The 13,753-nt window shown below is 33.2% G+C and overlaps 1 protein-coding gene across 1 annotated transcript in view; it reads left to right on the top strand.

The window, feature by feature from the left end:
- The window catches only part of LOC149776420 (F-box/LRR-repeat protein 4-like), a 50,247-nt gene extending 38,569 nt beyond the window's left edge, over positions 1-11,678 (top strand). The window contains exons 8-11 of the mRNA XM_089941302.1: positions 578-681; positions 3,595-3,704; positions 10,782-10,911; positions 11,675-11,678. Of these exons, the coding sequence (XP_089797428.1) occupies positions 578-681; positions 3,595-3,704; positions 10,782-10,911; positions 11,675-11,678 (348 nt within the window). The remainder of the gene's footprint in view (positions 1-577; positions 682-3,594; positions 3,705-10,781; positions 10,912-11,674) is intronic.
- Positions 11,679-13,753: the final 2,075 nt, after the last annotated feature.

Consider the following 13,753-nt stretch of genomic DNA (forward strand, 5'->3'; position numbering starts at 1 on the left):
TGCCCTCTTCTGGATTCTTATTATCATAAAAGTCAGCATTTATGCCCTCTTCTGAATTCTTATTATCATAAAAGTCAGCATTCATGCCCTCTTCTGGATTCTTATTATTCCCATGAAAGTCACCATTCATGCTCTCTTTGCATTTAATAAGTTAAAAGAATTTGTTGTCCAATATTGGTTCATTCAATTAAAACATATCATGTATTCAAATGAATTAACAGGTACATACCACCTTTCCAGCTGCTGTATTAATAATGTTGGTATTTTGTTAGTAACACTGTTGATAATTTGTTAGCAAAACTGTTGATAATTTGTTGGTATCTTGTGTTAAAGTTTCAATTAAAGTTTCTGTGAGTCATATTGAATTGAGTACATCATAGTATGGATAGTAGGCAAGAGACCATACTCTGTTGAACCTATGTTAACCTTTCATACTAGAATCTTTTAAATGTCCAGGAGTATTTCAGAGCATCACCTGATTCCATCCCTGGTATGATAGTTTTTAAAAAATTCCTGTAAAAGTTCTGATTATAAACTGCCCCTCACTTTAAGAAGATCCATAAAATTCCAATTTCAGGTTACAGATGCAGCAGTGAATGGTTTGAACAATTTCAGTCAACTTCAGCGATTGAATCTCTCTTGGTGTAAAAATCCACTCCTGACAAAAAATGGGGTTAATGCGTAAGTACATGTACTTGGTGTATTGTTTTCAAATTAAGTCATAATTGGTCATACATACCTACCTTGAAATCACTTTTCCACTATGTTTATATGTTATCCACTCAAAAGAAATGTATAACAAAATTGATTCCATTAAAAAGGTAATGATTACTGGAAGAATTTGTGTCTTGTTGAAGATGAAATAATTATTGCAAATTTGATCATATGATCAATGTACATTTATAGCTGAAAATAACATTATCAACATTATACATAATGTTTTTCACTGCTCAAGAAAAAACAACTTCCCCCCACATTAATCTGGATAATAAACATTATTTACCTTTATCTTTTAACTTAGTACTCAATAAAAGACTATTATCACCATTCTGACACATTGAAAGGTTTTGTACAAATACAGCAGAGAGTATACATCTTGGAGCACTACCATATATATTGGCTTACAAGTTGAATCCAATTGCAGACTGTGCAGTCATGATCTTTGCCTACAGATCTGGATCTGTGGAGTTTGTTCAGAGTAATTAGTGCAATAAGTAACTTACAATTGAGTATATTGGAATCTTTAATGTCGACAAGTAACTTACAGTGGAGTATATAGGAATCTTTAATGCCAACAAGTAACTTATAACTGAGTATATAGGAATCTTTAATGTCGACAAGTAACTTACAATTGAGTATATAGGAATCTTTAATGCCAACAAGTAACTTATAACTGAGTATATAGGAATCTTTAATGTTGACAAGTAACTTACAGTTGAGTATATAGGAATCTTTAATGTCGACAAGTAACTTACAATGGAGTATATAGGAATCTTTAATGCCAACAAGTAACTTAAAATTGAGTATATAGGAATCTTTAATGCCAACCAGTAACTTACAATTGAGTATATAGGAATCTTTAATGCCAACAAGTAACTTACAACTGAGTATATAGGAATCTTTAATGCCAACAAGTAACTTACAACTGAGTATATAGGAATCTTTAATGCCAACAAGTAACTTACAGTTGAGTATATAGGAATCTTTAATGCCAACAAGTAACTTACAATGGAGTATATAGGAATCTTTAATGCCAACAAGTAACTTATAATTGAGTATATAGGAATCTTTAATGCCAACAAGTAACTTACAACTGAGTATATAGGAATCTTTAATGCCAACCAGTAACTTACAATTGAGTATATAGGAATCTTTAATGCCAACAAGTAACTTATAACTGAGTATATAGGAATCTTTAATGCCAACAAGTAACTTATAACTGAGTATATAGGAATCTTTAATGCCAACAAGTAACTTATAATGGAGTATATAGGAATCTTTAATGCCAACCAGTAACTTACAATTGAGTATATAGGAATCTTTAATGCCAACAAGTAACTTATAACTGAGTATATAGGAATCTTTAATGTCGACAAGTAACTTACAATGGAGTATATAGGAATCTTTAATGCCAACAAGTAACTTACATTGGAGTATATAGGAATCTTTAATGCCAACAAGTAACTTACAATTGAGTATATAGGAATCTTTAATGCCGACAAGTAACTTACAATTGAGTATATAGGAATCTTTAATGCCGACAAGTAACTTACAACTGAGTATATAGGAATATTTAATGCCAACAAGTAACTTACAATTGAGTATATAGGAATCTTTAATGCCAACCAGTAACTTACAATGGAGTATATAGGAATCTTTAATGCCAACCAGTAACTTATAATTGAGTATATAGGAATCTTTAATGTCGACAAGTAACTTACAATGGAGTATATAGGAATCTTTAATGCCAACAAGTAACTTACAATTGAGTATATAGGAATCTTTAATGCCAACAAGTAACTTACAATGGAGTATATAGGAATCTTTAATGCCAACCAGTAACTTATAACTGAGTATATAGGAATCTTTAATGCCAACAAGTAACTTACAATTGAGTATATAGGAATCTTTAATGCCAACCAGTAACTTATAATTGAGTATATAGGAATCTTTAATGTGGACAAGTAACTAACAATTCAGTATATAGGAATCTTTAATGCCAACCAGTAACTTATAATGGAGTATATAGGAATCTTTAATGTCGACAAGTAACTTACAATGGAGTATATAGGAATCTTTAATGCCAACAAGTAACTTATAATTGAGTATATAGGAATCTTTAATGCAAACAAGTAACTTACAATGGAGTATATAGGAATCTTTAATGCCAACAAGTAACTTACAATGGAGTACATAGGAATCTTTAATGCCAACAAGTAACTTACAATGGAGTATATAGGAATCTTTAATGCCAACAAGTAACTTATAATGGAGTATATAGGAATCTTTAATGTCGACAAGTAACTTACAATGGAGTATATAGGAATCTTTAATGCCAACAAGTAACTTACAATGGAGTATATAGGAATCTTTAATGCCAACAAGTAACTTAAAATTGAGTATATAGGAATCTTTAATGCCAACAAGTAACTTACAATTGAGTATATAGGAATCTTTAATGCCAACAAGTAACTTATAATTGAGTATATACAAATATTTAATACCATTAATCTCCATATAACACTGTGGATCTTCCTGGCGCAGATTCAAACAGTATACCAATTCAAAATAATGTAACATGGACTGGTGTATTAGAAATGAATAATACTGTATATTTTCATTCACATGTCATAAGAAACTTCAGACTGCACAGACCCTGATCTATCTTTGCATAATGCATTGTCAGATCTAGGTTTATTCAGTTTTTTTAGAAGTAATTAGGAAAATAAGCAACATGAACTCTGATTTTCCAGCAAATTATGTCATGGCAGATCAGGATCTATATTGTTTGCAGTTAGACTCAACTCATTATTGACAATAGACAGCAGTACATTGACTTACTTGAATATTTAGTTACTCTTCCCCTGCTTTCAGATTTCTTCAGTTTTGTGGGAGAGAACTGACATGCCTCTATATGTCCACCTGTAAATTTGTGAATAATGACTGTCTCTTATCAGTTGCAAAGTACTGTTCAAATTTGAGAGGTGAGCTTTTTTCTTTGATCCTCTTGCAGTGACATTTATTCTGTTTTGTCCAATATTTTACAAATCTGTCCTTTCTAAGTAAATAATATTAGTATATTAGTATATTTGATAAGATTAGTAAACATGGATGCCTTTACTGTTGCTTGGTAAGAATCTTGATAAGACAATCAAGAACCAGTCTAACTAGATGCAGTTGTAACTCATTTTTATGCATATCATACCCGTCACCGTTTCAAAAATCCAAATAGGAGGATTGAATGAAAATATAGAGTGATTGGGAATTAATATTGAGAGATTTTTCAAGGCATTTTTAAGCCTCATTTTCACTAAATATCACTAATACAAGTTTTCCTTCAGATCTGTTGTTCCATCTTCACCTTATAGCTGTTCTTGTATTTGAACATAAGTTGAGCATCTTGCTTTTTCAGTTTGAACATGTTTAAATAGTCATTGGCATACAAAGACTCTTTTAAAGGTTTATTTAAAAATAATGTACAGTGAATAATATGAGAAAATTTAAAGTGCTAAAATTTTAAGTGCTGTGCAGTCTTGAAATGGTACAGATGTCAAAAGAAAAAGAAATTGATTTACAGTTAATTATCAGTGACAAAATTGATTTAATCTGCTTAGACAAGTACTATTAAAAAAATCTGCCTATTCAATGATGGCCATAAGTGGCCTCTATTCAAAAAGTTCAAGGTAACTAAAATTGGTACATGCACCCACTTTTCTGAAATGTATTTGTGATGGTATAGAGCTACAGAGTAACACAAATTTGTGATGGTATAGAGCTACAAAGTAACACAAATTTGTGATGGTATAGAGCTACAAAGTAACACAAATTTGTGATGGTATAGAGCTACAAAGTAACACAAATTTGTGATGGTATAGAGCTACAAAGTAACACCAATTTGTGCATGTACACATTTTAGCAGGATGTTTACAGGTATAGAATTGGTGGACCCAACTAAAAATACATTGCATTCCTTTCACAATAATAAATTAGAAAAATGTGGTGCTCTCTGATAAAGAATTAATCTCTCGTGTTATTTATATGTTGGTCTGAAGCAATGAAGAGATCCTCTTTTAGTTTACAGAAATGCATCAGGAAAGAAAGTATTCATATCAATATCAACTAGAAAAGCAGACTTGAATACATCCGTCTCTCTGTCCGTCTCTCTGTCCATCTCTCTGTCCATCTCTCTCATTTCATAGGTCATACACCACAGAATTTAGCTTGACTAACTTCTTTTAGAATATATTTAAGTATACTTAATAAATACTAAATTGCTGTGAATTTGATTCTAATACAGTCACAAAACGTTTGGGCAGCTGATAAAAAAACAGCCTGCATTTAAACTATTGTTACATAGGTCATCTGATTCTTCTGGTCTCATTGGATGTATTATTTATGACACACACAAAAATATAGAAACTTCTTATATATATTTTTTATATAATCTTAATATCAGTGAATTTTGTCCTGCAATACAGTTATGAAAACTTTATGACTTTTATTGCAGAAAAGTTACAGCACAAATCTAATGTAAAGTTGAAAATGTTTTTTAATGCAGTTACGTCTGAATTTAAATGCAATCTGTTTATTCATGAAGATTTTGTAAAGGGAATGCTATAAATGAACGTTTCAAATATGCACAGGAACAACTGCTGGATGTGTTTTCAAAACCTTTACAAGCTTTTCTTAAACATTCTTCATTTAAATACTTGGATATCAGTTGGAAAGTTTCAGGGTCATCATGAAAACTGTCAGCCTTTTTAATAACTAATTCATTTAGAACAGAAGTTCCTATACAAAAATATTTTTTGCAAAGATTCAATGTTGGATAAAGCTTGAGATCCAATTTTATATTATTAAATGCAAAGTTGGGAGCCCCCTGTTTAGCAGCATGAGGTACAAGAAAATGCTGCAAAAGATCTGTTTATCAAGGCTTAAAAATCTGCACTCATGAATGGAAGCATGTGTGATTTGTATGCCACTCTAATGAATGGAAGCATGTGTGATTTGTATGCCACTCTAATGAATGGAAGCATGTGTGGTTTGTATGCCACTCTAATGAATGGAAGTATGTGTGGTTTGTATGCCACTCTAATGAATGGAAGCATGTGTGATTTGTTTGCCACTCTAATGAATGGAAGCATGTGTGGTATTTATGTCACTCTCATGAATGGAAGCATGTGTGATTTGTATGCCACTTTAATGAATGGAAGCATGTGTGATTTGTATGCCACTTTAATGAATGGAAGCATGTGTGATTTGTATGCCACTCTAATGAATGGAAGCATGTGTGGCTTGTATGCCACTCTAATGAATGGAAGCATGTGTGATTTGTATGCCACTCTAATGAATGGAAGCATGTGTGGTATTTATGTCACTCTCATGAGTGGAAGCATGTGTGATTTGTATGCCACTTTAATGAATGGAAGTATGTGTGATTTGTATGCCACTTTAATGAATGGAAGCATGTGTGATTTGTATGCCACTCTAATGAATGAAAGCATGTGTGGTATTTATGTCACTCTCATGAATGGAAGCATGTGTGATTTGTATGCCACTTTAATTAATGGAAGCATGTGTGATTTGTATGCCACCTTAATGAATGGAAGCATGTGTGGTATTTATATCACTCTCATGAATGGAAGCATGTGTGATTTGTATGCCACTTTAATGAATGGAAGCATGTGTGATTTGTATGCCACTCTAATGAATGAAAGCATGTGTGGTATTTATATCACTCTCATGAATGGAGGCATGTGTGATTTGTATGCCACTCTAATGAATGGAAGCATGTGTGGTATTTAGGTCACTCATGAATGGAAGCATGTGTGATTTGTATGCCACTTTATTGAATGGAAGCATGTGTGATTTGTATGCCACTCTAATGAATGGAAGCATGTGTGGTTTGTATGCCACTTTAATGAATGGAAGCATGTGTGATTTGTATGCCACTCTAATGAATGGAAGCATGTGTGGTATTTAGGTCACTCATGAATGGAAGCATGTGTGATTTGTATGCCACTTTATTGAATGGAAGCATGTGTGATTTGTATGTCACTCATGAAATGGAAGCATGTGTGGTTTGTATTGCAACCTAAGTAATGGAAACGTGTCATTTGTATACCAGTCGAATTAATGAAAGCATGTGCTATTTGCATGCCATTCTAATTAATTGAAATGTGTCATTTGAATTTAAGCATGAGTGGTTTGTATGCCAATCAAATTAATGGAAATATGTGATTTTGTATGCCACTCTAATTAATTGAAACATGTCATTTGAATGGAAGCATGTGTGGTTTGTATCCCAATCAAATTAATGGAAGTATGTGATTTTGTATGCCACTCTAATTAATGGAGGTATGTGTGATTTATATGCCAATTAAATGAATGGAAGCATGTCTGCCAATCTAAGGAAGAAATTAATTTTTTTGTATATTAGCAGTAAGTTCTGTAGAAATTATTGGTACAATCCATAAAAAAAAGATAGAACCTAGAATTTTTGCAATACTCTTCAGGAAACTAAAAAGTGAACATTCCAGTTAAGCAAGTTTCTTCCTTTCCTCTGTTCCTAGGGAGACATAACTTTTTAATCTAACATTAAGAAACAAGAATATTAGAATACAAGTTGCAGGAAGCTAAAAGTATTCAGCTCAGAATCCTTTGGTGTTGAAAGTAAAATATTTTATGCAATATTATTTATTTAGGCATTTGGTGGGCATTGAAGGAAAGCAATAAATCCGAAGTTTCATTTCCAATGATGCAAATGAGACATTCGTTTTAGACACTGCCACAACTATAAAAGTGAGAAACTAGTATACGTTTGACAGCATGAAATGTACAGTCATTAATGTTAACTAATTTTGAATACATGAACTGCATGAATTAAGTTCTTGATTAGTATTTATTAAATACTTAAATATAATCTGAAAGCTTTAAGGCATGAAATGAAATGAGAGAGAGAGAGTGACAGACATAATCAAGTTTGCTACTAACCATGCTGATTTTCTAAATGTTATTGATACAAGCACCGCATATTATTTCTTGTGTTTTCTTTCTTGATGTACTTGCACAAACCAAAAAAGCATCTCTGTTTTGCTCCAGACCAGCATATAAATAAAAGGAAAGGTCAATCCTTTATCAGAGAGCATCCCTGTTCATTCTGATTTATTGTGAAAGAAATGCTAATTAGTTTTCATTGGGTCTACCAATAATAACTCAAATTAAGTGAGATTTTTACCGGTCAACAGCTTGCTAAATTGTGTACATGCACAAATTTGTGTTACTTTGTAGTTATAGACCTTCATGAACACATTTCAGAAAAATAAGTACCAATTTTAGTTTATTTTTGCGTTGCAAATCTGCTGGCAGCTCAGTCAGCCATATTGCTATTCTGTTGAAGACAGGAAATATCCAAGAAGGAAGTGCCTCAGATTGTAGGTAAGGTTTTGGTTGTAGAAAAAAAGATTTCAGTACTGGGCAAAGTTGCAAAATGGCACTGTTATTTTTGGGACCAGATTAGGTTATGTAATGGTGCAGCCTTTTAGAGTCCTTGATTCCTGTATCGCAGAATGTTGTTTCATTACAGTATGTGTTCAAGAGACATGGATAATATCACATTATTACAGATTTTTACTATATAGAGACAAAAATACACAAGTGTTTTGTTCTGAGTTGATAGAAAGAATGTGTTTGGTTTGATGTAGGAGTACATCAAGGCCATCAGACTGAGGGATATACATTCCTATGCCATATCAAAGGAGTTCTTTCCCCTAAATCAGAACAAATTACTTGTGTGAGTTTGTATTTATTACATGTTCCTTTTTTTACATGTTTTTTAAATTTGTTCACATATCTTTTTAAAGAAAGTTGAATTAAGGCATTTTGGATTTGACAGATAAACTACTCGAATATTCCGTAAGATATATGTAAATAGATGGTGTGCTTTTGCATTATCAGTCGGAAGTGGTATTTTACTCCCTAGCTTTGGATTTAAAAAATTTGTAAATGGAACGTGTGAAAGGGTTTGAACTGTATTCACAGGCAGGTGGATTTATTGTCATTTCTCAAATGGAACATGTGTTTTGCACTACTGTGTGAATCTGCTTGAAAGGAAATTTCAGGGCAATTTTGTGTGTGTGTGTGACTTGGATTTTTAACATAGCTTTAACAATTTTTCTGTCATATCGCTATGATGTCTGTAGTGTGGCAGTTTATAGTGATGTCTAGCACTGGGGCATCATGCCGCAGACATTTAGCATGATGTCCCACCCAGTCACATTATCCTGACACCATTCCTACCAGTGCTAACACTAACCTCTTAATGCTGAGTGCCAAGTGAGGCAGCTGTTAGTACAATTTTTGTAAGTCTTTGTTATGATTCGGCCGGGAATTGAACCCAAGACCTCTAACTACTAGGCCACCAGTAATTAAATACATCCAGTTGTCCAGAAAGCTTTTTAATTTAGAGTACTTTGGAATTTATATTTTTCAATGTTTTCAGTACAAGAAATCTTGATTGAATTTAACTTTTTCTAACTTGCTGACTTGATTTGATTCATTTGGATATTTTTAAACAAAAAATTTCTAAACTATATTTTTTTCTCTTGTCAGTTTTTCTACTTGAAAAGTTGCTAGAATTTAAAATACAAGAATGTGCCAACCATCTTATGCCCTTATTATAAAAAGTTTCAGTGACATACTGCAAATGTTTTTAAATTTTATTGTCAGATTTACTCAGTGAAAATTGAATTCTCATTAATATTAAGGCAAAATAATTTCACAAGGTTATATTTTTGAAAGTCTAAAAGTTTTCTGCCTGGTGTGTCAATTTTAGATGTTTGACATTGTGGAGAGTCTCTTGTTTGTGTCACCAGCACTAAATATACATCTTTTTCTAGTGTTAATTCAGCACAATTGTACAGTTATTTACACTATATTTTTATGTCCCGATAATAGAATAATGAAGTTGGATCAACACCATGGAGAAGTGTCATGCTAACTCAGAGGTGGGCAAACTGTTCAGTACAAGTGCCGCATACACAAATTTATACCTTATTGTGGGCCACATAGTTCATTAAGTAAAATAATTAATATTTGAAATAGCAAAAACAAAAGGTTTTTCTAAATAACATCTAATTAATTTTCAGTTGTTAATATTTGAAAACTTAAACTTCAAAAGAAGCACATTTATTTGATAAACAGAGTAACATAAACAGAGTCAGTGTGAATGATGACTTGTTCCTAGGCTGCATGAAAGCCCTTGGCAAGCCGCATGCGGCCTATGTGCCATAGTTTGCCCACCCCTGTGCTAACTGGTACCATATAATAAATCAGGTTTCAGGCTTGTGGATGCCAAGCTGACCAGATTCCATAAAGTTTAAGTTTGTAGAACATCTGGTTTACAGTATGAACTGTCTGGTTTCATTCAAGTGACAATGTAGTCACTTATGCATGTATAAGTGTCTAAATCGTAATGTTGATAATTTCCCTTTTCTCTGAATGAGGTGCCATTTCTAAGCATGCCCTGAATTTGAACATGATTAATAGTCATTGTTACTGTGTTTGTTTGTTTTTAACTTTCAGTACAAAATATGAGATCAATGACCATAGCTGCAAAATACTGTATTGTCCTTTCTGCCATGTTTGATGTCACTTTGCACAACGTCCTCACCTGAGAATTTGTTGTTAAATATTCCATCCCAAAAAATGTTGTCAACCTCAACTAACTATAATTTCTCAGCTATAGATACTGTGAAATGCCCTTAAAACCCAATGTCATTACTTTTCCTGCTCCCCATATGGCCCTTTTTGTCTAGTGATGTTGGCAGGTGACAAAAAAAATCATTGTTTCAAACAAAACATTTTTATTAAAGATTCTGCAGACATTCTTTTTATTACACACAATTATTACAAATATGTAATGCAGTGAATATTTTAAGCAGAGTTTTGTTGAATATACAAAACATACATCTTAGGTGTGCAATTAAAAAATATGGATTGAACCGCTGTATTGCACACCAGATCAAGCCTGTAAAATTAAATGGGGATGTAATAAATTGTAGAACTGGACATTGACAGCTGTCCAGAGGTGGATAGTACAGGATTTAGTCAGCTGAAGAATCTAACACAACTCCAGAGGCTGAACTTGTACCGCACTTCCATAGATACAGAGTCTCTAACAGCTATTATAAGGTTTGTAATATGCCATACATACTTCCACTGATACAGAGTCTCAAACAGCTATTATAAGGTTTGTAATAGGCCATACTAACATAGATACAGAGTCTCTAACAGCTATTATAAGGTTTGTAATATGCCATACTAACATAGATACAGTCTCTAACAACTATTATAAGGTTTGTAATATGCCATACTTCCACTGATAGTCTCTAACAGCTATTATAGGATTTGTAATATGCCATACTTTCATTGATACAGAGTCTCTAACAGCTATTATAGAGTTTGTAATATGCTATACTTTCATTGATACAGAGTCTCTAACAGCTATTATAAGGTTTGTAATATGCCATACTTCCATTGATACAGAGTCTCTAACAGCTATTATAAGGTTTGTAATATGCCATACTAACATAGATACAGAGTCTCTAACAGCTATTATAGAGTTTGTAATATGCTATACTTTCATTGATACAGAGTCTCTAACAACTATTATAAGGTTTGTAATATGCCATACTAACATAGATACAGTCTCTAACAACTATTATAAGGTTTGTAATACGCCATACTTTCATTGATACAGAGTCTCTAACAGCTATTATAAGGTTTGTAATATGCCATACTTTCATTGATACAGTCTCTACACTTCAACAGATTACATGTCTCTTAAGCTAGTATTAGGTTTGTAATATACCACACTTCCATTGATAACATGTCTCATACAGATAGTATTAGGTTTGTAATATACTGTACTTACATTTTAACATGTCTCATACAGGTAGGATTAGGTTTGTAATATACCACACTTCCAGTGATAACATGTCTCATACAGGTAGTATTAGGTTTGTAATATACCACACTTCCAGTGATAACATGTCTCATACAGGTAGTATTAGGTTTGTAATATACCACACTTCCATTGATAACATGTCTCATACAGACATTATTAGGTTTGTAATATACCGTACTTCCACTGATAATGTGTCTCATACAGACATTATTAGGTTTGTAATATGCCACACTTCCATTGATAACATGTCTCTTACAGGTAGGATTAGGTTTGTAATATACCACACTTCCATTGATAACATGTCTCATACAGGTAGTATTAGGTTTATAATATACAGTTGGAAGTCTGCTGCAAAGTAACATGATCCTGATTTCATTTTTTACTTGAATGTTAACTATTTAATGGACTTTAGAGTTAATAAGGATGTGCAGGTATTTTTTCTTAAATTAAATTCATACTAAATTGAAATATATAATTTTATAGTAGAAGAAAGGAAGGCAGTTTTTTTAAGCTCAACATGTAATAGACCAGAAGAGCTTAAGGTATGGTCTGTTGTCTGTTCATCTGTATGTCTCAAGTTTGTTATCACTACTCATAAACTACATGGAGAATTATCATAACACTTTACACACACATTCATCTTTTGGTCTAGTTGGTCATAAAATGAAAATGATACTGCTGGGACTGTCTTGTTATTGCTACTCCTCTTGAATCCTCCTGAACAGATAGACATTTAAATGAGTTTTTCACTAAAAGACTTAAACATTGTCTAGTTGGACGTTAATGAAAATGGTACCTACTAGTACCTGATGTCTGTAAAACTGCCTAAGTTGCATTGAAAATCTTGTTTTCAGTACCCCTCTTGAATGGATGGCCATATTAGCAAACAGTTTCCACTAAAATATTTCTTATGCCAAGTTTGATCCTAAAGGCCAATATGAAGTCCAGTATGGCCAGCATGAAAATCTTCTCATATCTCCTCATGAGCAACAACTCGTATTGACATAGGAAATTGAGCAGGAGGCTGCTCATGACATCTTAAGAGTTAATCCTCAATGAAAATGGTGCCATTTGCACATCCAGTATGACTGTCAGAGTGACCATCTTCAGAATCTTGTTATTGCTACTTGTCCAGAATGGATGGTCATATCAGCATGAGGTTTTTATTAAAAGACTTCTTATGATATTTAGTTGGTCTTAAATAAGAATGGGCATGCTCAGACTTCCCGTTTTGCAGCCACAGTGGCTATCTTGAAAATCTTTCTATTGCTACTCATTCTGAATGGATGGTCATATCAACATGGGTTTATATTAAAAGACTTCTTGTGATGACTAATTGGTGATAGTATTGATATTGTGCTTTTACCAGAAGACTTCTTGTGATGTCTAGTTGGAACTAAATTGAAATGGTGTGATTCTGATGTCTAATATGGATACCATAGCAGCCATCTTGAAAATTATATTAGTGTTATGCTTCCGAAACAGTATTATGTTGATGTTGTTGTGGGGTTTAATGCCATTTTTCAGCACAAGATAAGCAATACATGCCAGCCAGTATAACTGGTCAAGGGAGAACCCAGGAAAACCCCAGGAAGAACTATGGACCCATGGAAAGCTACTGACAAGCTTTCTCATGTACCCACATTGGACAACCCCAAGACTCTGGCCCCCAGAGCCATAGGTGAGCACATTAGACCACTCAGCCACTCAGCACCTTGACAGTATATCAACAGGGGGTTTTCACAAGGAGGCTTCTTAATACAGTCTTGCTGGGCATAAAGTAAAATGGTGCTGATCTGTTATCCAGTATGGCCAATATAATGGTCATCATGAAAATATTGTTATTGACTCCTTCTTTTGACATGGGGTTTTCATCAGAAGAGTACATATGGTATGTAGTTGGTCCTAAATTAAAATGATGTAAACCAACCCCACTATGTCCCTATGGTGGCCATACTGTTATCCACCCAAATGGATGGCTGCATCAGTATGTGATTTTCACCAATAGTTATATTATAATACCTAATTGTTCCTAAACAAAATGGTGCCAGTCAGGCCTCCACAATG

Source organism: Sinohyriopsis cumingii, chromosome 18, assembly GCF_028554795.1.
Source record: "Sinohyriopsis cumingii isolate HCF-2022 chromosome 18, ASM2855479v2, whole genome shotgun sequence".
In the NCBI taxonomy this organism is placed as follows: domain Eukaryota; kingdom Metazoa; phylum Mollusca; class Bivalvia; order Unionida; family Unionidae; genus Sinohyriopsis; species Sinohyriopsis cumingii.